At 42.4% G+C, this 25341-nt stretch overlaps 1 protein-coding gene, 1 long non-coding RNA gene and 1 other non-coding gene across 8 annotated transcripts in view; 2 read left to right on the top strand and 1 right to left on the bottom strand.

Moving 5' to 3' along the window:
• The window catches only part of EIF3A (eukaryotic translation initiation factor 3 subunit A), a 40196-nt gene extending 20959 nt beyond the window's left edge, over positions 1 to 19237 (top strand). Inside the window, exons 11-24 of one of the 6 annotated variants that reach the window (XM_025200180.1) lie at positions 1329 to 1514; positions 4083 to 4430; positions 4978 to 5082; positions 6084 to 6197; positions 6439 to 6561; positions 7542 to 7695; positions 8294 to 8478; positions 10826 to 10887; positions 13351 to 13479; positions 13510 to 13599; positions 13630 to 14561; positions 16078 to 16252; positions 16634 to 16794; positions 17812 to 19237. In XM_025200180.1, the coding sequence (XP_025055965.1) occupies positions 1329 to 1514; positions 4083 to 4430; positions 4978 to 5082; positions 6084 to 6197; positions 6439 to 6561; positions 7542 to 7695; positions 8294 to 8478; positions 10826 to 10887; positions 13351 to 13479; positions 13510 to 13599; positions 13630 to 14561; positions 16078 to 16252; positions 16634 to 16794; positions 17812 to 18134 (3087 nt within the window). In that variant the 3' untranslated portion in view covers positions 18135 to 19237. Of the gene's footprint in view, positions 1 to 1328; positions 1515 to 4082; positions 4431 to 4977; positions 5083 to 6083; positions 6198 to 6438; positions 6562 to 7541; positions 7696 to 8293; positions 8479 to 10825; positions 10888 to 13350; positions 14562 to 16077; positions 16253 to 16633; positions 16795 to 17811 lie in introns of all 6 variants that reach the window. The other 5 variants (XM_025200179.1, XM_025200176.1, XM_025200177.1 and 2 more) reach the window with 5 other exon arrangements.
• On the top strand, positions 1633 to 1764 carry LOC112549768. Its single transcript, XR_003093280.1, has one exon. It is a non-coding gene; the product is annotated as a small nucleolar RNA SNORA19 (small nucleolar RNA).
• A 1394-nt stretch (positions 19238 to 20631) lies between the features above and the next one.
• On the bottom strand, positions 20632 to 25335 carry LOC112549766. The gene is made up of 2 exons (XR_003093278.1): positions 24456 to 25335; positions 20632 to 23879 (listed from the first exon to the last, which is right to left on the bottom strand). It is a non-coding gene; the product is annotated as an uncharacterized LOC112549766 (long non-coding RNA).
• Between the last annotated feature and the right edge of the window lie 6 nt (positions 25336 to 25341).

Below are 25341 nucleotides of genomic sequence, written 5' to 3' on the forward strand. Positions count from 1 at the left end.
TAGAACATGGTGTATAAGCATATTACACGTTAAACAATGCTGAATCTTGCAACATTGTATTTTTTGTATATGAAACTAAGAATACTTTTTATCTTTTCATTGTATTTTCAGAGGCTATTGAGACCTCTGTAAAAACGCATATGGCTTGAAATCCTGGCTCCATTGAAGGTGTTGACAAAACCTTTATCAGCTATGTTGGGGTTAGGATTTCAGTCTCCTGCCAAGATACCTTGTTCTACTAACTTGCCTATAATGAAGAAGTAGCTAAACTCTTTATTTTGGTTTCCAGCATAGCATCATGGAAAAGCTTAGCTGCTTACAATCTTATTTATAATAGAATTGCATCTGTGTACTCTTAAAAGTAATACCCAGGTTATGACAAAAGAGAGAATATTGTTCTCTCTTTCAGTTTACTTAGTCTTTGGATAGTACTTTATGCATTAAGTAATGTCATGTTGCCTTCATGTTGTCAGTTGCCTGATATTTGGTAATTTGCACAACAAAAGTCAACATTATTTTAAAATAATAATTAGAAAAATATTGCAATAGTGGCAACAGGAGTTGAATATGTGGTATGCCTTGTCTTGTCTTCTAGCTTACTTTAACTTGTTGTACAGACTCAGTGGGCATGTCTACACAAGACACTTTACTGCATAGTAGAGCAAATTACTAAGTAGTAAGTGTCATCATTTGTGTGTGCAGACCCTTTCTGTGCAGTAATTCACTGTACTTGGCAGTTAATTTTCTACCTGCAAATGCAAGTAGCAAACTAACTGCTGAGTAATTATTGTGCAGCAAGGCACAGTTAGATAGCTGACCGGGAGCAAATTTGCTCCCAGGCACTAGGGGGTAGGAGATTGCTTCTGTCCCCAGGAGCTGCCTACTGCCAGGGCAGGCTCTGCCACTGGAACCTGGGCAGGCGCAATGTCCTTCTGCGGGAGAAGGGAGCTCCCTGCACAGGGAGAGTTCCCTGCCCAGCCTGGAGCTGGCTGGGACCTGCAGCTCATAGAGGAACAATTCTGCACCTCCTCCAGGAGACAGCTGTCCTGGCCCTGTGCTCCCTGTCAGCCTCTGGGCTAGCACCCAGAGGGAGCCTAGAGCTCCCCCTAGCTGCTGCAGGGGGCCAGTGCAGGGGTGAGAACAGACTGATGCCAGGAGCAGCAATTCTGTTCCCAAATGGACACATGTGTAGATGCCTGCCCAAGGTGAGTTTACTTCAAAGTAATTTACTCTGGAGTAAATGCATCCAGCAGTATTTGCATGTGTAGATGTGTCCAGCGATGTCCTATTCACCTTCTTAATCTTGGGCTTCTTTAATTTATGTAAAGGTTCGCCTTGATCATACCTCTCGAAAATTGAGCTTTGGATCAGATTTGAACTACTCTACTCGAGAAGATGCTCCACTTGGTCCTCAGCTGCAAAGCATGCCTTCTGAGCAAATTAGAAATCAGCTGACTGCTATGTCTTCTGCTCTTGCTAAGGCTCTTGAAGTTATTAAACCCCCTCACTTGTTGGTAAGTATTTTTAAACTTGGAAAACTTCAACAAATATTGTTAATTCATGTACAAAATAGTGTAATGTATACCTGATATCCTTGTACAACCGCTGTACAGCTGTTTCTTGTCAAATCAAATGCACATTTCATTGACTTGCTCTCAGAATAGTGATGAGCGGTGTTATTTCTGATGTGCTAAAAAAACTGTTGGAGGTTAATTAGCAACATGACTATATGTAGTTATTGTTGCCAGTCCCCTTCAGACAAATCAGCTGATCAAGTTCAGTATGTACAAATTTAATGTAGAAGTATAGGTTTCCCTCGCTTTATGAGAGTTCTGCATATATGAATTCGCTCTTACGTGATGACCCTTTTATGCCAAAAATTTGTTATATGCAAGATAAATTCACTCTCATGCAATCGGTGTGGTGGAAGCCTGCAGTGAGCTGCATTGTGGGAGTGATGTACAGTGTACAGCTGTACAGTGCATTGCAGGAGTGATGCGCACCAAAATATAGTCTCCTGTGTGGATCTGTGCTCCTCACTCGTTGTCTGACACGTATTTCTGTTGTTGCCATCTCCATTATGTCAGTGCCCTGGGCTTGTGTGCAATGTCTGCTGTTGGTGAGTACCAAAATTGTCCTGTAAGTGGTAGGCATGGGTCTGGGGGTCAGTACAGTCGAGATCTTGGAACATATCTCTAGTTGTTACATTGTAAAGTGGGTTCCCTGTATGCAAATTCGAGTTATGCACTGTTTTCTAGGAATGCATGTACAGCATAAAGCAAAGGAAACCTGTAATGTGATTATTTGTGGGAAAGGCTAAATGTATCTTATGCAACTGAGACAGCGAAAGAATGCTGTCTCCACCCTCATAATTGCACTAGATTTTCTGGGTTAGCCTAATATAATTGTTTTGAAGCTGTGAATACTTCCTCAGCATTAGCTTTCCTATGATACATTAGGCTGTCTGTAAGTAGTTTTGTTAAAGAAGCTCTGCTAGGTTTTGAACAGTCAAAAATTTGACTGTGTTCTTTTTTCTTTTAGTACTGTGTTGCTCTGTCTTTTTTTTTTTCCTCCTGTTCCTTAGCAGCTACTCTTACATTCCTTAGCATTGTGGCATTTGTTTTTAATAGTTATAATGAGTGATATTTGAATACTTTTGAATTGATTGAAAACATAAGAAACTTAAGAATGTGGTATTTTAAAATATAAGGAAGGTGTCAGACTGACTTCCAACAATGCCCTCTCCATCTTGCAGCATGAGAGAAGCCAAAAATCCCCAAATGCAGCCAGTCAGTTCTTGTGAGGTCACATTATTAAATACTGTGTCAGCGTGTGCATGAGGGACAGAATTAAGATTGCTAGGAAGAGATTTATCAGCTTTTTTTGGTGAAGAAAAAGATCATTTTTCTGAATTTTTGCCCATATTGTATCAGATTGCTTTTTGGAATTGTCATTGTGACAGACGTGGAATGCAGTCTCACAGCAGAATCTAGAAACCGTGAGCTAAAGCTTTTGTAGCCTAAAAATTGACTTCCTTCCTCCTCTCCTTGAGGATGGTGGCTGTTAGTTGAACTTCAGCTTCTACCTGTGATATCACCTATTTCCAGGTTCTCCAAAGGTTTTCAAGCAAAAAAGTGACAAGTCAAAACCTGATATTGCCAATATACTGACTTTTGAGTTAGTGTTTACTGGTCAGAAAGAAATAAATGGCAAGTGTATTTTTGCTTTGCAGTAATGTTTTGAGAAGGTTGGCTCTTGGAATGTAAAGTATTAATACATACTGTCCTAGCAATGTGCCTTCTTCAGATTTTGTGTTCAGTATAGTCCTTTTATCTATGCAGTTTCATCTGCATGTAACTGCAAAACTTTAAAGGTGGCTGCTTGCATATTTAAGTACTAGTAGTGGTTCCCATAGTAACGGTTTCATAGCTTTCTTAGGATTGGTTCCAAAGCTTAGTTAAGTCAATAGGGCTCTCCCTAGCTATTCCAATGGATATCTAATTATGCCATCTGTTACTTCCAAATTCTTATATTATGACTTGCCACATAGACCCATTCATGCACAGTGAAGGTTAAAATAATGATAGTGGTGTTTAATATATTTAATTTTTAGCAATCTTAGGAAAAGATGCCAGTTTCTCATCAAGTATTTTTCCCATAGGCAAAACAGTCATTTGAAAAAAATGCAAATTAGATTATTAGTCCTATCTTGTTACAGGCACCTGATAGATCCTGGTTGAAACGTTAAGTGTTATTGTACAAATAGTTTAAATATGATGAGTAGCAACATCACATTCCAGTTCACTATGTAAAATACATATTGTGAAGTTACCCAGAACTCATGTTGGCTGAGCATACTGTTCAGCATTTAGTGTAAAACATTTCTATCTAACATTTGTAATGTTTTTAAAATAACATAATTTTGCTATGATATTTGGCTAATGGGCTGTGGACAATTTTCTTTAAAGGACCTTAGAGTCTAATCTTGAAGTCTTGGTTTCAGTGTTTAACTTTTTCATGATTGATCCCTTTTAAAGAGATGCTGTCTCTTGTTCTTAACTTACCCATTCATTTTCATTTAGCAAGAGAAGGAGGAGCAACATCAGATGGCTGTTAATGCTTACTTAAAAAATTCAAGGAAAGAGCATCAACGTATCCTTGCTCGTCGTCAAACTATAGAAGAGAGAAAGGAGCGTCTGGAAAGTCTAAACATTCAGCGTGAAAAAGAAGAGCTGGAGCAACGTGAAGCTGAACTACAAAAAGTTCGTAAAGCTGAGGAAGAAAGGCTGCGCCAGGAGGCAAAGGAGAGAGAAAAGGAGCGTATTCTGCAGGAGCATGAACAAATCAAAAAGAAAACTGTTCGCGAAAGGTTGGAACAGATCAAGAAGACTGAACTGGGAGCCAAGGCATTCAAAGATATTGATATTGAAGTAAGCAATTAATTGGAGTATCAATTTTTTCCAGGTGCTTGTACAACTAACTTTCATGTTCTCCATCTGCTTTGTTCTCTCATTGCTATATGCAAGAAAATAATTTTCTGATTTAAAAATGAGACTATGCATTTGGGTGATTTTAAATATCTGATTTTGCTCAACCTCTGGAGTAAAACTGAACACTGAGCTTGACTAAAAGCTGTGTTCTAGTAGGAACGAAGGGAATTTTTTGAGAGGAGTCTAATGACTTCCTCTGTCTAGCTGTTTACATAGCAAATAAGATGTGACATAGACATCCAGATCCTTTGTGTGATGTCTGGACTCTGTCTTAAAATTCAGATTAGTGTCCATTAGATGCCTTTAAAAGTAACATACAGGTTGTACAATAGACACTCGCATAAGTGTAAAATGTTTCCACAGTCAGCCAATTTGAAGACTAAGTGAGAAACTGCAGAAAAGTTAAAGTAAATAGAGGAAGCTGCATTCATGCCAGGAAACAAACATTTGCTTTCTGTTCTGTTAATTATCTTTATCTGCTTTATAGGATCTTGAAGAATTGGACCCTGACTTCATTATGGCTAAACAGGTTGAACAGCTGGAGAAGGAAAAGAAAGAACTCCAAGAACGTCTGAAGAATCAGGAGAAGAAGGTATAGAGCAATGGTTCTCAGTTTTTTTAGACTCAAGGCACCCCTCCAAAAATGTTAAAAATAAATATAGTGTGCATATTGTAATACTGTAGTATGCATACTGGAATTCAATTATTTAAAAATAATTGGAGGCAGTTGATTAAATAATTATATTCGCACCAGAGCACAGCACAGCTTCTACAGAGCCAGGTCTGGAAACGGCTCTGGCAGCAGTGTGCAACCCTGCACAATGTCTCCTGGAAACGGAGGTGTGTGGAACAGTTCTGCCTAGTGGAAGTGGCATCTGTCTCCAGGCTGATGCCACCTTGGGGTGAAACTGCCCCACATGCCTCCTTTTTCAGGAGGCACGTCAGAGCTGAATCAAGAGCCTCCTGAAAAGAAATGCACAGGGCTGGAATCATGGCACCCAATTTGAGAACCACTGGTACAGAGTGATAAGAGGAATGGCTTGTCTCCACAGAAATGTATACAGTTATTATTACCTGTTGCAAACTCTATTATATTTGTTTGTGTACTCAGTTATATTGGTTTTAATACAATTATCTGTTTTCCTTGCCCCTGTGCATTCACTGGGGCAAATTATAAGCTGATAAAGGCAGGCTTACATTGATTTTCTGTCTGTATACAAATGTGCACTAGATGTGCACTGATACTTCAGTCTGTATCGTATCAGCACCAATGGAAGGAAAATTGACATAATTGGCAATTGGCTTTTTTTGGCTGATGTGGCTGATAATATTGCTGATAAATGCTGTGTGCATGCACGCAGCCACAGCATGGGAGTGGAGCTGGGGTATGTGCTGCTCAGGCAGGGCTCGGAACAGAGCCGTGAAAGGCTTGTCCGGGATGGGGGTGGGTGGGGGGGAGTGGATCCTGCTACTCTGCGCACCCCTGGAGAAGCAAATCTGTGAAGTACAAATGTTTTTAGCATACCAGGTTTGGTGCTTTTTTACATAAGATAGGTTAAAATTACATACATATTTATATATTTCTCTATTTAGATCGACTATTTTGAAAGAGCAAAACGCTTAGAAGAAATTCCTCTAATAAAGAGTGCCTATGAAGAACAAAGGGTTCATGATATGGAAATGTGGGAGCAGCAGGAAGAAGAAAGGGTAAGGAGTTTTCGTTTCATATGGCAGAATCATTTAGTAATTTGTATAAGAGCTGTATTTGTCGGCATGTTTGATGTGGAGGTTTTCAGTTTCTTACTGGTGGACAACAATACCCTTTTGCTTCAGCCAGGGTGGAGAGAGTAGGCAGCTATCTGAGATGCTGTCTTCAGTGATGGTCTATGAGTATTGAAAAAAATGTAATAAAGCTTTTTATCTTCTTTTACTACTTGTATTTTTATAGATCACCACTCTGCAGTTGGAACGTGAGAAAGCCCTTGAGCATAAGAACAGACTATCAAGGATGCTGGAAGATAGAGACTTATTTGTAGATAGGCTCAAGACAGCACGGCGATCAATTTATGAGGTGAACAAGATCCTCTGTGCTTGTTGTAAAAATGCTTCCATGAAGTACTAGACTTGATTTGTATCCTTACTGTTCCTCTTGAAAAGGATGAATGAGTTAGTGTATGCAGCTGGGGCGGGGGGGGGGGGGGGTTTTAGTTTATACCACTAATAGACAAAATTGGTGCTTGGCTCTCTTTCTGACTGTCCAGAAGAGCTTCATCATGAAGTTTCAGGGGATAATCCAAATTCAGAAAGTTAAACCTTTAAAAGGAAAAGATGGCTGCCACAATGTAACATTAAAACAACAGTTTTATAATTCAAGGGAGTTATCATATCCCAAAGCCTTTGTCTACATTTCACCATCTTTCATTGCAGGTTATGTTAAGAGTAGGGCTGGGAGGAGAGATGTTCACAAAACGATCTGGAAGATGGACCCATATCCCTTCCTAAGCACCATCACTGACATGGTGATACAGTTGTTTAGCAGGAGAAGTAAGCATTAAAAGCTGTATTTTAGCTCTTAATGCAGTGTGGAGCTGGAGATGAGGGAGCCAGAACCATATGACTAGTTAGTTCTTCGGGGCCACAAATAATACACAGGCTATAATTCAGAATCACAGAACTTCTTGGAGTAATATTGAAAATCTCTGTACTCTGAAGAACTGGCTTTATGTGATTTTTTTTGTGGCAGTAAATGTAATTCCTTCAAGATGAGCAGGAATCAAACCACTAACTGATTCTTCTCATAGGTAGGAGTTACATTGCTTCATTTCTAATTTGCAGAAACGAATTACTGGCTTGTAAAATGGCCAGTAGATAGGAAAAAAGATGGCTGTTGCAAAACATGGTGACACAGTCATTGTTTATCATCAGTGTGAAGTTAAGAAGTTATAACATGCTTGTGATTCTGGCATCTGATGAAGTCCGTAACCTCAGCAACTCTGAAGCTACTAAAAGTTAAGGACCGTTGGTTTTACTCCTGCTTTTCATTTGTTTTAGGAAAAATTGAAACAGTTCCAAGACAGGTTAGCAGAAGAAAGGCATACTCGTTTGGAGGAACGCAAAAAACAACGCAAAGAGGAGAGGCGGATTGCCTATTACAGAGAAAAAGAGGAGGAAGAGGAGAGACTGCGAGAGGAGCAGATGCTTAAAGGTAAAATTAAGACACTTGGATTGAATTAACAGACTAGAATTGTATCGCTCCTTGAACCACTGCCAAAACTTACAAGGTCAGTTTTAGGTTGCCCTATTCAATCATATTGGAGACAGTTTCTCTCTGATTAAGAAGGTTCACTATTCCTTATCAGCCATTGCATCTTATGAACTGAACTGTGCAGCCAGCCAACCAACCAACCTTCTGGCAGTCTCTCTGTGTGCACACGCAATGAAAAACAGAGACAGGTGTGTGAAGGGCGAGTGGGTGAGCTGAGGCAAATGTGGATGAAGGGCACATAGTGAAAGAGCATGAAAAAGTGGGATTTAGAGAGCCTTTGGTTTTGGGTTTTAAATTTGAGTTCTGGCAGTCATTTTGTACATAAGCCATTATGTTTTTCTTTTACTTGAGAGTTACTTGGTTACAAAAGAGGAATGCCATTGTTCATAAACTCTAAAATGCTTACCTCAGTTTTTTAGTGTGAAGAGGAGATTGAATCCTCTTTTCCTTCTATTCTAAACAATTAGAGAGGACTTGCTTTATTGTGTATTTAAACTTTCTTGAAAGAAAAATAATGTTTTACACATTCTTGTTGCAGAGCGTGAAGAGAAGGAACGTGTTGAACGTGAGAAACGTGAGCAAGAACAGCGTGAATACCAGGAGCGGGTCAGAAAACTAGAAGAAGTGGAGAGGAAAAAACGTCAAAGAGAACTGGAGATTGAAGAGAGAGAGCGTCGCAGAGAGGAGGAGAGAAGGGGTCTTGATGATCCATTTTCAAGAAAGGTAATGGTTCTGGTTTGTTTACAGATTGGTTACTTTTTCCTCTGCTAAAGGTTTGTAAGAAGTGGAAAATATAGCTCAGTTGTGTTAATGAAAGCAGTGCAGAGATATTTCGCCAAAAGGGAGAAATTAAAATATTTTGTTAATGGTTGGATATCAGCTATTTTCAGTTCACTCGGTGCAGGCCTCAGGAAACTACTGTTATGCCAGAGTACCGAGATTTTTTGAAGACTGAAAGGGTAGAAGGGATAGAGATTTTCGTTTGGTCAGCATGTATTTTGTGAAGCGCCTGTCTGAAATAAAACCGTAATGACATAAGATGAAGTTGTGAAGCACAAGAGCTCTTAAAGGAAAGCGAAAATATAATCCCAGGGTGGGAGCAGAAGTAGGAGGAAGGAGGGTGAGCCAAAAGACTCAGTGGCAGCCGCAGCAGGAGAGCAACAGAGGAAGATGTGCCTGAACAGGGAGTTTGGGGCCACATGTTAACTCTCCAGGGCTTCCAGTTGGACAGCTCTTGTATTGTCTTCTGCAGCTCATACAGAACTTCTATTCATTAACAATTGAAATGCTTTTTTCAAGAATAGTTATAAATTATATGCTTTTATTTGATAGAGGAAGGAGTGTTCATCTCTTTAAAAATAGGCTAAAGCTCAAATTGACACCTGCATCTAATATAATTGTACAAATACACATTTGTGTAAAGTGGGGTGCTTGATATGCAGAAATACTTTAGAGGCTCTTCACAATATTGCGGTCTCTAAAAGTTGTAGTCATGGGCATGTGCTATGTTAGGTCTGGACAGACACAAAAAAGTGAGAGGGATGTGTCCTGCCTCAATCTCTATAATGAAGGTATTGGATAAGAGCTCAGACTGAGAAGAGTGTAAGGAAACAGTGAAACATTGTGTTGTGGTAGAGAAGACCAGACCTTAAGGTGTTACATAGAAAGAATCTGCAAGATTTAGACACAGCCTGATTGTGAGGAATAGATGGTCGTCCAAATTGAGGATTATGTTGAAATTATGGGCCTGAGCGAACTTGTGGATCCAGGGTTTGAGAGTTCATTTGGGGCCATGTTGAACTGGAGGTCAAAGCAAAACATCTGTGAGATCTGGGGGAGAGGCCAAGATTTCAGTTTGGACAGAAGGAAGTAGGTGTGAAATAGTGGGGTAGGACTATAAACTGTTAGCATTAAGATGGTAATGGAATACATAGAGGTAAATTAAGGTCATCTATAGGGCAACCATATGGGACAATGAAATATGGGACATTGCTTCCCTCCCCCCCTGCTGCAGGCAGGACACCACTGGTATTAAGCTAAGGTGTCAACGGCCCTGTTAATGACCCTTTGTTCTTTGTCACAGGTGTTAACAGTCCACTTTGTAATGGTCTCCCATTAATCAACCTAACTTATTAGGGCAATTTTGGTGTCTGCTAGGGCTTCCTATTTCACAGCTCATGCCCAGGACGCTCGTTTTAATTTTCACCAGCCAACTGGGACCGGCCTCCGAAACCTGGGACTGTCCTGGCCAGTCCAGGACATACGGTCACCCTAGTCATCTCCCTGTTTAAAAAAAAGTTTTGTATCTAGAGTACTTCGAAACATTTGTCCTGCAAGGTTTTGTTTATTAGAAGGTCAAGTCATGAAATTAATAAATAGTACTTTGACCAGGCTAAGATCGATATCATTGGATGCCTGCTGCCATGCATGGTAGTAATGTAAAATGTCTTTGACTTAAGTATTGGTACATTAGGATTAAAATCTAGCTGCCAGTTTTTTATGGTACAGATTTGATCCTGTACTCATTAGATCTAATAAACGTTTTAATCTGTTAACCTCCCAGTGTTCAAAAACAGTGTACAGTGCCTTGCACGTTGGGGCCCCGTTTTTTGTTGTTTCTTAAGCTTTCCCACAACAAGCAAGATAACTATCAGGTAGGGCTGCTATTTAGCTCAGTGAACTTCATATTAGTCTGCTGTCCTGTAGAGTGCAACACTTGAATACTTGATGCCATGGCATGGGGTTAAGTGAATAAGCTGTGTGTAGAAATTGTGTGCACAACTCTGTATTTTAGAGTTACCAAAGAGGATGCTACTAAGTTGCAGCAGGGAAGTTGAGGTTTGATATTAGGAAAAACTCACTAGCAGGGTAGTAAAGTACTGGAACAGGTTACCTAGAGAGGTTGTGGAATCTCCAGCCTTGGGGGTTTTTAAGACTAGGCTAGACAAACCCTTGGCTGGGATGATCTAGTTGGGGTTGGTCCTGCTTTGAGTGGGGGGTTGGACTAGATGATCTCCTGAGGTCCCTTCCCACCCTAATTTTCTCTTCTCATTTATTTTGGTACATATAGGAGTCATCTCGCTGGGCAGACAGAGATGGTGAAAGCTGCTGGAGAAGAGGACCACCAGAAAGGTGTTTATAGAGAAATTGAGCACAATGTGTTTTGGGCCCAGCTTGTCGGCACTCTTACCATTGCTGTTTTCCAAGTTGCCTTCGCCACAAATATATATCTGTCTAGCATTTGCACCTTTGGAAGGTGCCTCCAGAGATTCTTTAAAATCCTTTGTGAGGATTCTAAAATTAGAGAAAAGGTGTGAGAAGCATAAATTTGGGAGGGGGGCAGAACATGATGAGATACATAAGGTAACAGACAACTCAGTTGTATGATTTCTCATGTGTTCTTTTATCTGGTAACTGAAATTGCATAAATTTCAAGGCTTAGTTAAACCATTTTAATTGTATCTAGTTGATACCAACAAGCATCTAATATATTGACAGCTGCTAAAAAGATTTTCCATTTGCTAAAAATCTGTAGTCTGTTCACAGCTGTTTTCTCTTGCATGATCTGCTGCAGAACTAAAAATGAGGGGATGAAAGTGACTAGATAAAGACTTTGCTGAAGAATTTGTAAGAAATTGAAAGATGTCAGGAAAACCCCAACAAAACCCCTGTAGGAGCAGAATTCAAAGCTTTGCAAGTGATTTAAGTTCAGGGTGGGTGAAAGGAGGGCTAAAGATGTATGCTCCAAACTGAAACAAAGATGCAAAAAAAAGGCCACTTTGAACAAAAATGAAAAGAAGTACTGCGAGTGGAGAGTTTAATGGAAGGATGTTTTGAAGCTGCTTATTTTTCCATGTCCAAATATTTAGGATGTTTGAACATGTTCACTGGTAGCTGAAATTTTCAACGAGGCTGCTTAAAGGGAGAAATAATAGGAGCTACTATGTGTCTAACAATTCAAAGTTTTGCTTTCCTTTTTCATGCTGTCACAATGAATCAAATCATATCATATCAAAATAGCCTTTGAAAACTTACACGAGGCTATTGAATATTATCTCGACTAATTCTTTTAACTTGACCCAACAGAGAAATTAGTAATCTAATTTTAATAGAGATGATGGACATAATTCTGGATTTTTTTATACACCTGAAGTCTCACTGACTTTAGTGAGAGTTTGGATGTCCAACCGGGGATTATGGTCTGTTTTTATAAACTATCACAATCCATGAGAAACTGAAACCCAGAGGGTATCTCCTTGTCCCAGGGCTACAAAAAAACATATGCACCATTTGCATCTTTATGGCAACTTATCATTTGTTCCTGACCACTGGTGAAGAAACTGCTTTTGGAAAATTAGTTTTCTTCCTATTTAGGAAAATTATTTGTTGTCAAATCTGTGGGTTGTTACCTGCAGGTGTAAATAAAACAGGAGCTACGTACTGGTGTGAGCACAGAATTACAATACATGGGCCACGTGTATGCAGGTCACTTGGAGAGGTTCTGCAGTCAGTGCTGTGCCTTGATGCATGATGAGGCAAAAATACTTTCGTTCTCAGTCAGTACTGTGCAGTCTTTGAGTGTTGAGGGTCAATCATATTTGAGCTGATACACACAGGATGAATATTACCATTTCCCTGCTCCCTTTGCACCAAGACGCTCTTGAGGGTATACTAAAACCTTGCAAATGCTATTGTCTGTAGCCACCTAGCAGAGGAAGTTTGGGGAGGAACAAACTGGAGTGTTCTGTGCTCTGACCACTCCAAGCTGGCGTAGCAGCAGCTGGTGTGACCCCAAGCCATTGTTCTGCAGGTGTGCAGGTAAACTGTGATTAACTAGATCGGGGCAGGCAATTATTTTGGGCAAAGGGCTGCTTACTGAGTTTCGGCAACCTGTTGAGGGCCACATGACAGGCAGCCCAGGGCAGATAAATGTTAATTTTCTAAATTTTTTAGGGGCCCCATGGGCTGGATAGAATGGCCTGGCGGGCCGCATCCGGCCCCTGGGCCGCATTTTGCTCACCCCTGAACTAGATGTTAGTCTGCAGCTTTTCTGGATTGCCATGTGTGGTGGTAGCAGGAGCCATGCTTTAAGAGGAATACACTTAGATACCAGTTCCTTTCCTGCTCTTATTAGACTCTCACAAACCTGCCTGGAAGCAGGCAGTAATTCAAGTCAGAGCTGTTCTTATCTTTGTAGTGCTGCAGTTCACCAGCAGGGAAGCTGCTTGAGACCTGCTCCTGGGGCCAGGCCTGTAGGACAGGTGATGCCTTCTGCCTCCTTACCATAGTCATAAGGCTGCTTGAACTTGAAAATAGTGATGGCATTGGGTTGGCAAATACCTTTACAGCCCCAATCTAAAAGCAATTTGCTGAAAATACCATTACTTGAACAAAGGTGTGCTGGCTGTAGCTGTGTTGGTTTAAGGACGTAGGCAGACAAGGTTCTTTGGGTGAATCTGGTATCTTTTATTAGACCAACTAAAGTAGTTTGAACAATTCTTCTTTGCAAGCTTTCAGGTACAAACGCCGTTCTTCTCACTCTAACGCATACATTTTTTCCTCCATGTAAACTCACTCTTTCTGTGTGGTTAATAGGGACTGGCGTCGGGGAGAAGCACGAGATGATGAAAGGCCCTTCCGACGCGGAGATGAACCAATTAGACGTGGGGGTGCTGATGAAAATGAACATCCTCCCTCAGAAACAACTGATGAGACGGGCCCCAGGCGTGAAGTGGATGAGGACAGGGGCCCCAGGCGTGAAGTGGATGAGGACAGGGGCCCCAGGCGTGAAGTGGATGAGGACAGGGGCCCCAGGCGTGAAGTGGATGAGGACAGGGGCCCCAGGCATGAAGTAGATGAGGACAGGGGCCCCAGGCGGGGCTTGGATGAGGACAGGGGGAGCTGGCGGGCTACAGATGAGGACAGGGGCCCCAGGCGTGGCCTGGATGAGGACAGGGGCCCCAGGCGTGGCCTGGATGAGGACAGGGGCCCCAGGCGTGGCCTGGATGAGGACAGGGGCCCCAGGCGTGGCCTGGATGAGGACAGGGGCCCCAGGCGTGGCCTGGATGAGGACAGGGGCCCCAGGCGTGGCCTGGATGAGGACAGGGGCCCCAGGCGTGGCCTGGATGAGGACAGGGGCCCCAGGCGTGGCCTGGATGAGGACAGGGGCCCCAGGCGTGGCCTGGATGAGGACAGGGGCCCCAGGCGTGGCCTGGATGAGGACAGGGGCCCCAGGCGTGGCCTGGATGAGGACAGGGGCCCCAGGCGTGGCCTGGATGAGGACAGGGGGCGCGGCCTGGATGAAGACAGGGGCAATTGGAGGGCTGCAGATGAGGACAGGGGCCCTAGGCGTGGCCTGGATGAGGACAGGGGCCCTAGGCGTGGCCTGGATGAGGATAGGGGCAGTTGGGGGGCCGCAGATGAGGACAGGGGCCCTAGGCGGGGCCTGGATGAGGACAGGGGCCCTAGGCGGGGCCTGGATGAGGATAGGGGCCCTAGGCGGGGCCTGGATGAAGACAGGGGCCCTAGGCGGGGCCTGGATGAGGACAGGGGCAGTTGGAGGGCTGCAGATGAGGACCGAGGTCCCAGGCGTGGGCTGGATGAGGACCGAGGTCCCAGGCGTGGGCTGGACGAGGACAGAATATTGAGACGAGATGAAGACAGAGGGCCCTGGCGTAGTTCAGATGAGGACCGACTCTCGAGACGTGATGACGACAGGGGTCTATGGCGTGGAGGGGATGATGACAGAGGTCCCAGACGTGGCGATGACTCAAGACCTGGTCCTTGGAGACCATTTGGTAAACCAGGTAGGAATAATTTGATAACTAAATGGTAGACTCCTTTGTAATGAAACCCGCTCCCAAAGCTAGATTCATTAACTATAATAAGATGCTGTATACTAAGAATTTGATCCTGGAGACAGGGTCTAGGTCTGTATTGGTGTAAGTGACTGTCTGATCAATTTGCATTCGTTTCTCTTCTCAATGAAACTTTTCTTTTGCTGATTTTTTTTTTTAAATCCACATTATGTAGAAAATATTAACGTGTATTCATTTGTTGTGAGAACTGCACATAGGATGATGTAGGCCCAAATTTCTATTTTTATTTGAAGGCATCCAAGTACAATGTCTAAGTGTAGACAGCTAACATGTTTTTGCCGTTTAAGCAGATTTTGGGTCCTATTTCTGCCAGTCATGCTGCAGTGCCCTCCATTAGTCTTGTTGAAGCTGATACAGAGGGGAAAAACCTGACTAGCTCAGTGAAATAGAAGTTGTCCTGGAAGCGAAGGGTCCCTGGCTTCTGCACCCAGGCCTGCCTCCCACTTTATCCAATGTCTATTAAACACCAAATGCAGAAACTTAATTTGAGGCAGAGCCAGAACTCCTTCTCCCAGGCCCTGGAGTTAGGGCACTTTGCTGGGAAGTGGGAGATGTAGGCTCTAACCCCTTCCTGGCAAGGGGATCCTAGAACCTTGGTCTCCCTGGGCAAGTGTCTTAGCCATTAGATTGTTGGGCTAAAATATGGGAGGATCCTTTTCCCCCTCCCTCTTCCCATTTTGGTTCTTAATCCATATAACTGGGGAAAATGCCTCCTGCACATGTACACTTATACATGCAAATAGCATTTCGTAGATGTTAATTGGAATAATTCAAATTTAACAACAGTAAGAGCAAGTCCAAAGAACCATGATTCCTAATAAAGTTCAGTTAGTCTAAAATCTTCTTCCTTGTAGGTTGCCACTGAGGACTCATTGGTTAAGGTTAGGCTAACTACATTCTTTTGCTTGTTTTTGCACATGCATCAGTAAGCTCTTGGAGAAGTTTTGGATGTGTGATTTGAGTAGAAAATACAGATTATGTTCAACCCTTTTTTGATCTTCAATAGAGAATATGGATCTTTTCTTTTAGGCATGTAATCAGGATTACAAACAAAAGGTCTTTTACCTTTTCTGTCCCTGTGTGGTTCCTTCTTGAATTCTGCACACGTCCTTGTCCACCTTGAATGAGTTATGCATGGGCAAAGGCTCAAGAGGAAAGCTACACTTTCTTTATGGTGGTGGTTTTCAACCTCTTGTCTGTGGACCCTAGGGGGTCTGCCAACTAAGGGGTCCATGAAAGATGACCATGATCAGTCGAAAGTATGTGAATACCCACACTTACAATTCACAGGGGTCTGCACCTCCATTCAAAATTTCCAAAAGGGTCTACACCTCCATTTGACTTTTTTTTTTTTAGAGGTCTGCAAATGAAAAAGGTTGAAAACCACTACTTCAAGGCAAACGAACAGTTTTCTTGACTCTCTGACTCCTTTTGTTATGTATAGGTGGGTGGAGAGAACGAGAAAAGGCTCGTGAAGACAGTTGGGGACCCCCAAGAGACTCCAGACCCTCAGCAGACCGAGAATGGGATAGAGATAAAGATCGTGATGAAAATGAAAGGGACCGTGATTTTGACAGAGATCGTGACTTTGATCGGGATGATCGTTTCCGACGCCCTAGGTTTGATTTTCTGTTTTTTACAAAAATCTGAGTATTGTTAAAACCACCAGCATTTTTAAAACGTGGTGGTGTGTAGATTTCTTAAAGGAGGAGAAGTGTGGCTTTTATGAAATCATATTATGAAGGAAATCTGAGTTGTAGGAAGCAATTACAGAATGTTTGCTATATGTAAACATTGTTGGAAGCCTTTATTACCAAAAGAGTTGATCTTGCATTGTAATGGAGAGGTCTTTAAGTCCTCTGATAAACTTAAGTGCCTTAGATGTCTGGGATGCTATTGCACTGCAAATGTTTGTCTTCCAACTGTCATTGTCCATTGCAGCAGAAGCCAGGATGTAAAGAGTTAAACCTAGTTTTTCATTTCCTTTTAAATGGCAAAAGGGAAGAAGCTGGTTGGAGGCGAGGACCAGCTGAGGAAACTTCCAGCTGGCGAGACGCATCTCGCCGAGATGAGTGGGACAGAGGTGGTCGTGATCTTAGAGATCGGCGTATTGATGACAGGGACAGAAGAGGACCTCCACTCAGAGTAGAACGGGAAGAACGTAAGAGTGTTTTCCTTTACCAGTTTAAATCTCGACAATAAGAGTGCTCGTTTGTATTAAGGCTTCTTTATGCTGCTTCAACCATGTAAGGTGGCTTTTAAGTGACTGCAGTATATTTTATTCCAACTTTAACATTTGTTTATAATATTAGAGTGACATAAAGGTAGCATGGCGTAAAGGAGTCTGTAGCAGTACCAGAAAATCTATTCCACCTACTACAGTAGTTGGCTGACATTCTGACAGGCTTCAAGCATGCACTTACACCCAAGTGGATTTAGTTGGGAACTCGAATGTGTTGGGATGTGATCCTACCTGATAGAATGACTCAGAAGGAGCAGCATAACACTTCTGAGTATGTGAGAGGAAGAGGATCTGACTCTTCATTTTTATTTTTTTTAATGTATAGATGCTTTCAAATACCAAACTGAGGTTGTATTTAATTTTATCCTTTCTGCTGAAATAAGTAATGTTTAACACAACAGTGTTTTGTAGCACTGTTCTGAGCAAGATGAAGTATTACAACCTAGTGACACTTCTGTTACTTTTGGAATTGCCTGAAAGTTGATAAAAATAGCTGGTAGTATTTTGAACCAGTATATGCTTGAAGTCCTCTCCACGTTGCCTTAACATTTTGATTTTTCAGTTTTAAGGATTTGTCCTGTTATGAAACTTTACCTCTTTCCAGACAGATATTGTAAGCTGTTTTCTTATGTTCTGGTGGTATTGGCTGCCTGAATTTTTGTTTTAATTTTGTGCTTGTTTCATGTACATTATCAGTGAATTTATGGTAGTGTTGATTCAGGAGATTGGGTTCTATTCTGAGCAGCTGAAAAGTGGTGAGGTCACCATTGGTTGGTTTCCATTACAGTGATATAAATTCAGACCTGGTTTATGATCTGGGACTGAAAGCACTTAGAAAATTGTGCAAGAGGGGAAGATAGACATCACTGAATTAAATTATCAGTGCTAGGCTTGGTGAGTGACTCAATTTTAATGCATGTCCTTGCATATTTTTAGCCAACTCATGGCGGCGTGGTGATGACAGGAGAGAAGAGCGTGGCGAAGAACGTGAAGCTGTGCGGCGACCTGCTCCTGCTTCTGCTTTGTCGCCTGCTCTTACTCCATCTCATGCTCCTCCTGCCCCTGCCCGTGCTGTTTCTCCTTCTTCTGCCCCTGCCCCTGACTCTGCCCCTGGCCCTGTCCCTCCCCCTGTTTCCAAGGAAGGAGAAAGAGATGGAGAGAAAGAGAAGGCTGCCTGGAAAACAGAAAAAGAGAAAGAATCCCTTCGTCGCATTAAAAATGAGACAGACGAAGATGGATGGACCACTGTACGGCGTTAAGTCAAAAACAAAATGCAATTTAAACAGGCATTTTAGCATTGATTTGGTGAAATCCACAGATTATATTTGTGCTTATAAACATTCTGAATTGGAGTTCTTTAACCAATATTTTGAGGTAACCTGAAAGCATGAGCCTGTATTACTTACTTGTATTTAGATTGATCATGCACAAAACTCACAGCAGAAGGTTGGGAATTGGATGCCAGGTTCTGAAATTTCAAATGTTGCTGATTTCACAGATTGTTACTAAACAAAAATGTGAACCCTGTGGTTAACTTGGGTAATACCTATATCTCAGACCAAAAAAACCCAGGCCTTTTAATTTTTAAATGAATATTTTTTCTTTATTGGAAATGAGGTATGATTCTCACAGAACATGCATTTGAAAATAAATCTCTGTTCACATCATGGTGGCATTATTGAAAAGGCAGAGCTGGATCCATTTCCATAATTGGCCAAATTGGTTAAAAACCTGTCCCCCTATTTAGGTATTTTTGAAGGCAGGAAGTTTTTGTGAGAGGTATTTTATCATTATCTAAATTCAGTAAGTTGTTTAAATTTGAATGAATTACAGTAAACATTATGACCGTTAGCTACACTGGGTTATTTTCTGTAGATTTTACTTGAATACGTATGCCTCTAAAGCCATTTTGCAGTCTTTGTTCTAATACTGAATACTGCTGCAGTGTAAAACAACAAAACATAAGGCTTTTGGAATTCAAGCATTTTGGTAAACATACGGCTATATATTTTCTGTTGCCAATAGCATAACTGCTTTCCATACTGGATAATTCATGCCTTTCAAGCATCTATAAATATTGTCATATTTAAAATGTGTGATTTTTGGAGGAAATGTTCAGATTCTCCAGTCCCATCCTGTCCCTGCCCCCCCATCCCCGCCCCTTCTCCCCTCCCCAATACTTTGTCTTCAGGGTAAATGCTTTTCCTCTCAACAAGTGCTTTGTGGTAATGGCTGCGTTGACTTCAATTTTGGGGTGCAGTAACAATGTCATTGATTAAGTAGCGGGGATTTTTGAAGCCAGCACAGAACTTACTGCTGTGTGTTTCTTCTTCAGTGATAAATAAACAACTTATGAAATTGGCTCTTGCTGTGTTTTGTCTTTAATTAAACTTTTTGCTATGTATTCAAGAAAATCAGCTGCTTAACTAGCTTCTGCTTCCCCCATGCATATTCTTTTCTGTCACTGTTGAAGAACATAGCTTGCCATTCAGATGTTTTTTTGACTGAAAGAGTGATGTAGTTGAGGCAAAAGTGAACTTGCATTTGTACATTGATGCTTTTGTCCTTTCCCAAGCATGTCCAATAGGGCTGTGTGAAACGGCACCGCTCTGTTTTGACTTGTGTTTCGACAGAACAGCATTTCGTTTCAAATTTCGTTTCAGTTCGAAACTGGTGTTCCGTTTCGTTTAGTTGAAACAGTTTTGCTGTTTCATTTCGCCCGTGGGCTACAATGGGGAAGCTTGAAACAGCCTATAACTTCATCATTTCTGGCCTGATTTGGATGAAACGTGCAGGAATGGTAGCCTGCCACGTTTTAAGGAGATAGGTGCAGGGGTTTCAGGGACACTGCACCTCGAAGTCTTGAAAGCAAAAAACGCATGTCGCATGTATGTGTTAAGCCACAGCGGGGACAAAACTGCAGGGATGCTAGCCCCTGCTGAGGCCACGAAGCCTGCCAAGTTTCAAGGAGATAGTTGCAGGGGTTTGGGGGGAACTGCACCTCAAGCTGTGGACAAGCAAAACTCATGGCATGGGTGACACTGTGTGTGTTAAGGCGCAGCAGGGTGAAAGCCACAGGCCTGCTAGCCCCTGCTGAGACCACAAAGCTTGCCAGCTGTCCAGGGGATAGGTGCAGGGGCTTCTGGGGCCCTGCACCTCTGGCTGCTGACAGGCAAAACTCGTGACATGGGTGGGTGACACTGCATGTGTGTTAAGGTGCGCCCTCACTCAACTGACACCAAGGCAGGAAGCAGGGCAGTTCAAACAATGCTGCCTTTTATGCAGGTTTCCATCCCTCTCCCAGAGCACTGGGGTTGGAGGGGACCTTGGGAAAGGATGGCAGTCACTGGCCAGCTACACTGTCAATAATGAGAGCACTCTTCCCCCTCCCTCTCCTTACTTTAGTTTCTTTCCCTGCAGGCAAGCCCAGCTTGAGCTTCAAAACGTTTCGACTTGCCTCATTTTGTTTTGAGCTCAAAATGAGTTGAAACAGCGTCAAAATGAAGAGGGGAGAAGGGATGTTGAAATGTGCTCAGAAAATTCCCCCTGCTCCTTTTTCATTACTTTCAAGGCACCTGAACATGCCTGCTCTGTTTTTACTAATTCTCTGCTCTTTGCATGAGTAAAGGGATTTAATACCAACAGCTCATTTGTAGTAAGTCACACAACTACAGTGAAATACATGCAGCGTTTTTGATCATTATGGTCAGACTCTTAAAAAGGTGCAGGTGGGAGAAAGTATCACATATCTGCTGCTTTCCAGGGAAGAGTTTATTAACACAAAATTATTACCCAGATTTGCTGGTAGATGGAAAATGCTGTTCAAGTAGCCCACATGGGAGTGGAGGAATACATCTTAATTAAACAAAATACAAAAATTAAAATATAAGTGCTCAGTAACAGATTCACTACTGCTGTTTTTCTGAGGGAAACTTAGCAGAATAAAAGTCAGATGGATGCTTCATAAAAGATAAGGTCTAATAAATCACAAACCTTCACCCTTTCTGTATCTCTTGCTGATATTGTTCAGCAGTTGGCTTGATTAGAAAGCACCGAATTTACCTGTCAGTCCTTTAATTACTGCTGCAAGCATAGCACTAGTATAATTGGTGGCTACTTTAAGCAGGTAGGCCTTGCAGTGTAGGAGTAAGTATCAAGATACAATGAAAGGAAGTTGTAAGCACACAGTTTTGAAGTGGAAGGGAGGAAGTGGTGCTGTAACAAACCAGGTCATTTCAGTGCTGGAAAGATCCCAGAAAAGCTAACATTGTTGCTTGTCCTACTGATACCAGGGCATGACTTTGAAGGACAGACCGTCACTTCTGCTACAGGTTGTCCTCTGTGCATCTAAAACATGGAACCAAGAGCACAAGTGCATGGTCTGGTTTCTCCCTCCTCCTGAAATTAAAAACCAAGATTGGTAACCTGTTATGTTCCTCTTGGCAAATGTTGTCTAGGGAAGAACTTGGATTCTAGCATTGAACATAGCGGATACAAGCAAAACCTCTGTGCACGGAGACACTGAGCTAAAACCTCACGCCAATTCCAATTTAAAAGTCTTGTGTGTTTCTGTGTAAAATCCTGCTAGTGTTTCAGTACACTTACTGTGGGTAAGCTGGGTGCTGCTACAGTAGTCCTTATATTCCAAAAGCATTTTTCTCATAAATCAGCACTTCAGTCTTTAACGGGTACCTCCCTCTGCTTACAGGAGCAAGAAATACAGCTGAAGTTGCACATATACTTGAATGTTAGCTCCATTAAACCAATGTAAGTGGCACAGGGAAGGTGGGTGGAAAGTGTGTGTTAAAAAAAGAACTGCAAAATCCCACACAGAAGTGCAGTGAATATGGTAGGTCGAGAAAGTCTGTAGTGGAAGCGTTCATCAACCAGCATCCATTACGAAGAAGGGAGATAACAAGTAAAGTTGGATTTGAAGAGGCACTTGCATTGAAGTCCAACAGTGCCTTCCGAACGTTATAGACAAAAAAGGCAATTCTTCACTCATTTACAAATTCGTTTTCTTGACTTTCAAGCTCTGCCATCATCCTAGCTGAGCCACCTTGTTTCTCCAGATTAAGTTTAGTAGCTGTCCTTTGACTCACTTAAGCATCCTCTCATGAATTTCTTTTGAGGGAGAGAGGCAAGGATTTCTTAGGATGATATTTTTATTGGACCAGTTTTGTAGTTGGCATAGTTAGACAAGCTTTTAAATGCAAGACGCTCTTTGTTAGGTCTCACTCTTAGGTTAGATGGCTGGCATCACATATTTGGCAGTACCTTTGAGTCTGTTTCATGGTCATGTCTTTTAGTTTAAGAACTCTCTCTCTAATTCAAGATCTTGTCTATCCCAACTACATAATTGGCCCAATAAAAGATACCATCTTAAGAAATTCTTGCCTAACAATTTTTGGACTGTCTCACTTCTTGGAATGTAGTGCAAGAGTGAAGATGCAATTCGCCTCCTCTTTCCTGCCCTGCAGCTGCATAAAATTCTGCCCTTTCCCAGCCCCATCCTACCTCCCTTCCTTTTCTCCAGCTCCTTCCCCCTCAAATATAAATACAGTTTAGTCTGAAACATAAAATGAAAACATACACACCCTCTGGACCTTACTTGGCACTCTAGGTGGGGTCCCCATCTCTCTGTCCCCCCTCATGCCAAGTTCATCAAACTCTACTTACAGTCACAGGAAGGGGAAGTTGAAGGACAGAAACTCCAGACTATCATTAACTTAACTGAAATCACACCCAAACATCTGCCCTCAGAACCAGAAATGCAGCCTCATCCTCTTTGAAGAAGCCACTTCTCACTGCTACTGGCCATAATCATCTCATAATCCTATCCTCCTCTTGGACTATGATTGGTCTCCTTGTTCTTCCTGGTTTTCTCACGGGGCAAGGTTCTCTGCTCTTTCCTATTCTCCTACAACAGTGGTCATCAATTGTCTTAGAAGATGCCAGCTCTTAGTTTTAACTCCTTTTTTGACTACCAAAAAATAACAGCAATTCTTTTGTTGCAAAGAACTCAGAAAGATCACAACAGGTTGGAAGGTTTTTAGCACTATGGATTCCTATTTGAACTCTGGGTTATCATGCTTGCATGCCCTATACTGCTGGACTTTGGATGACATCCTTGAGAGGACCTCCAGGCATCCCAGAGTGCAATGGAACCCTGGTTTTGACAGTCACTGTTCTATACCTTTTGCAAACCATTTCTATGTTGATGCTTTTAATATTATTGTGTCCAAACTGAAGTCTCAAGTAGTCTAAGATTTCTTTGGAAATATCTAGCTGTCAACTCACTTATGGTTAAAATCATCTTAATTTCCCTCAAGTTCCACCGTCTCCTTTCTAAACATCACCACTCAGCCCCAGAGTCTGGAAAACATCTTAAGACTCTGACCTTACTCTAGCTCTTCATATCCAGGTTGTTTCAGTTATGTTCACTCTTGTCCAGGTTCTCATCATCTTGCAGGGTGGCCACATTTTCCTTTGGTCTCATCTTGCCCTGCTAATATTATTCAGCCTGCTGCTACAAAGAGTTCTTCTAACCAATTGCTCTGACTAGATCACTTCATCATTTCAGCTCTTCACCGGCTCCCTCTTCTATCACAAGCCTAAGCTACTTGTCTTTGCTTTTAATACCAATCAATTTTCATTCAGGTCAACTGCTACCTCCAGCAATATCAGTCTTCGCTGGTCACTTAGATTTAAAATCAGGATCTATACTCCCCCCAAGGTTTAGTACGAGCCCCTTCTTTGTCTTGCCAGTCCATCCTTTCCTGTGATGTTTGTAGAGTACATCCTTTTGGCTACTGATGTGCTGAGAACACTGCCAACCACGATGCCAAGTGTCAGCAAGCTCTTAGGGGCTGGGACTGGTTTTCAGTGGACCTTGCACCGTAGGGCCCTCTTAAACGACTGTGGTTTTGGACACTGATATCGCAACTACAGGAGAGTGGTTTGAGCCCTGTGTTCATCTGTTAGCTTGGAAAATTGCTCATGTTCTGCAAAGTTTCAGAAGTTAAAGTCAGTTATTGTAGCAAAGGGGTGCTTCACTTGCAGCAACTGCAGATCACCTGAGCACAGTGACCTGTTACCCTTAGTCCCGGTTAGGAGAGAACCCTTGCCTGAAAGCGAACTCCAGGAGGACACTTGCCAGGTGCAAAACTGCTTGAATGTGTGTCTGCTCTTGTGTTCATTGCACTAAGTCAAGTGTGACACCACCCTAATTCAATATCCTTATCCCTCATGCAAGAATGTACTACGTTATGTAACATGCAGTCTGACAGCTGTAAAATTTGGCTTCAAGCAATAAGGCACGTGCAAGGTTTGTTGGATTTAGTGCGGGCTTTTCTGCTCTAATACTTTCGAGTTGGAAGCTGTCAGCTCTAAGCTGTAGTGCTATGTTGCACAAAGTAAGTAATACTACTCCCTTCTTGCACAAGAGGAGGAATGAGGATGTTTGTGCCTGGCACACACTAGCCAAGAGGTGCCTCTTTTATACTACAAGGAGTGGTGAACACCTTAATCTCCCCTCTTGCAATACCTCTTGGTTCACTTGAGTGAGCAAGAAAGCTTACATTCAGGAGATAGATGTTCCTAGATGGCAGCAATCTGACCCAAACTACAAGCAGCAAACCAGACGATTAGTGAGGTTCTCTGTGGAGTAAAAGAAGTCACCAGATAGATGCAGCCTGTTTCACTTCCCAAGCAGCCTCTACTGAGATGGGGCAGCAGAGGGCGTATTTCCCCTTCTTTTTTCCATTAAATGAGGTCTTACAAGTCTCTTTTTCCTCCAGGAGGATTCAAAACAGCAGCTTTCTGTTTACTTAAGGAGAAAGGAAAAAAGGATGAGCAGCAAGCAGCTGAGCTCATGGGAGCCACAACAATCTGTCAGGGGCAAGGACAGCCAGGAGCTTGGCACCTTATTCACGGAGAGGAATTCACCACTTTGTGGCTTTCACAGAAATTCTCCAGTTGAAGAACACGTATTTAAAAAAAATAAAATAAAAAAAATAAAAATAAATAAAGACCACTCCTCATGAAGCACAGGGCAACTGCAGGTACGGCCATTACAGCTCCCAGACCCATCTCTGGGAGGGAGCAGCTTGCCTACAGAAGCAAGGTCCAGGTGCGGGTGTGGGGAAAACAAGACAGAGGCAGCAGAGGTGAAGTCTGTGATGCCTTTACTTTCATTGTATAAAAACAAAAACAAAAAAACCCCAAATCCAAACAGCTCCATTGCCAGCTGTGGCCAGTACAGGCGATATGACCAACCGGGGAAAGCAGGGGATGGATGAAAAGGGGGGAGCATTGATTTTAGATGGATGGCTGGGGGGGGGGGGCCACCCCTTCCCTCCAATAACACAGTACAATGAAACCCAGATTTCATTTAAAAAACAAACAGCAAAACAAACACAAACAACAACTGGCGAGGGATCACAGCAGCTCCTCGCCCCCCCCCCC

The sequence above is a fragment of the Alligator sinensis genome, unplaced genomic scaffold (assembly GCF_000455745.1).
Source record: "Alligator sinensis unplaced genomic scaffold, ASM45574v1 scaffold527_1, whole genome shotgun sequence".
Taxonomy (NCBI): Eukaryota; Metazoa; Chordata; order Crocodylia; family Alligatoridae; genus Alligator; species Alligator sinensis.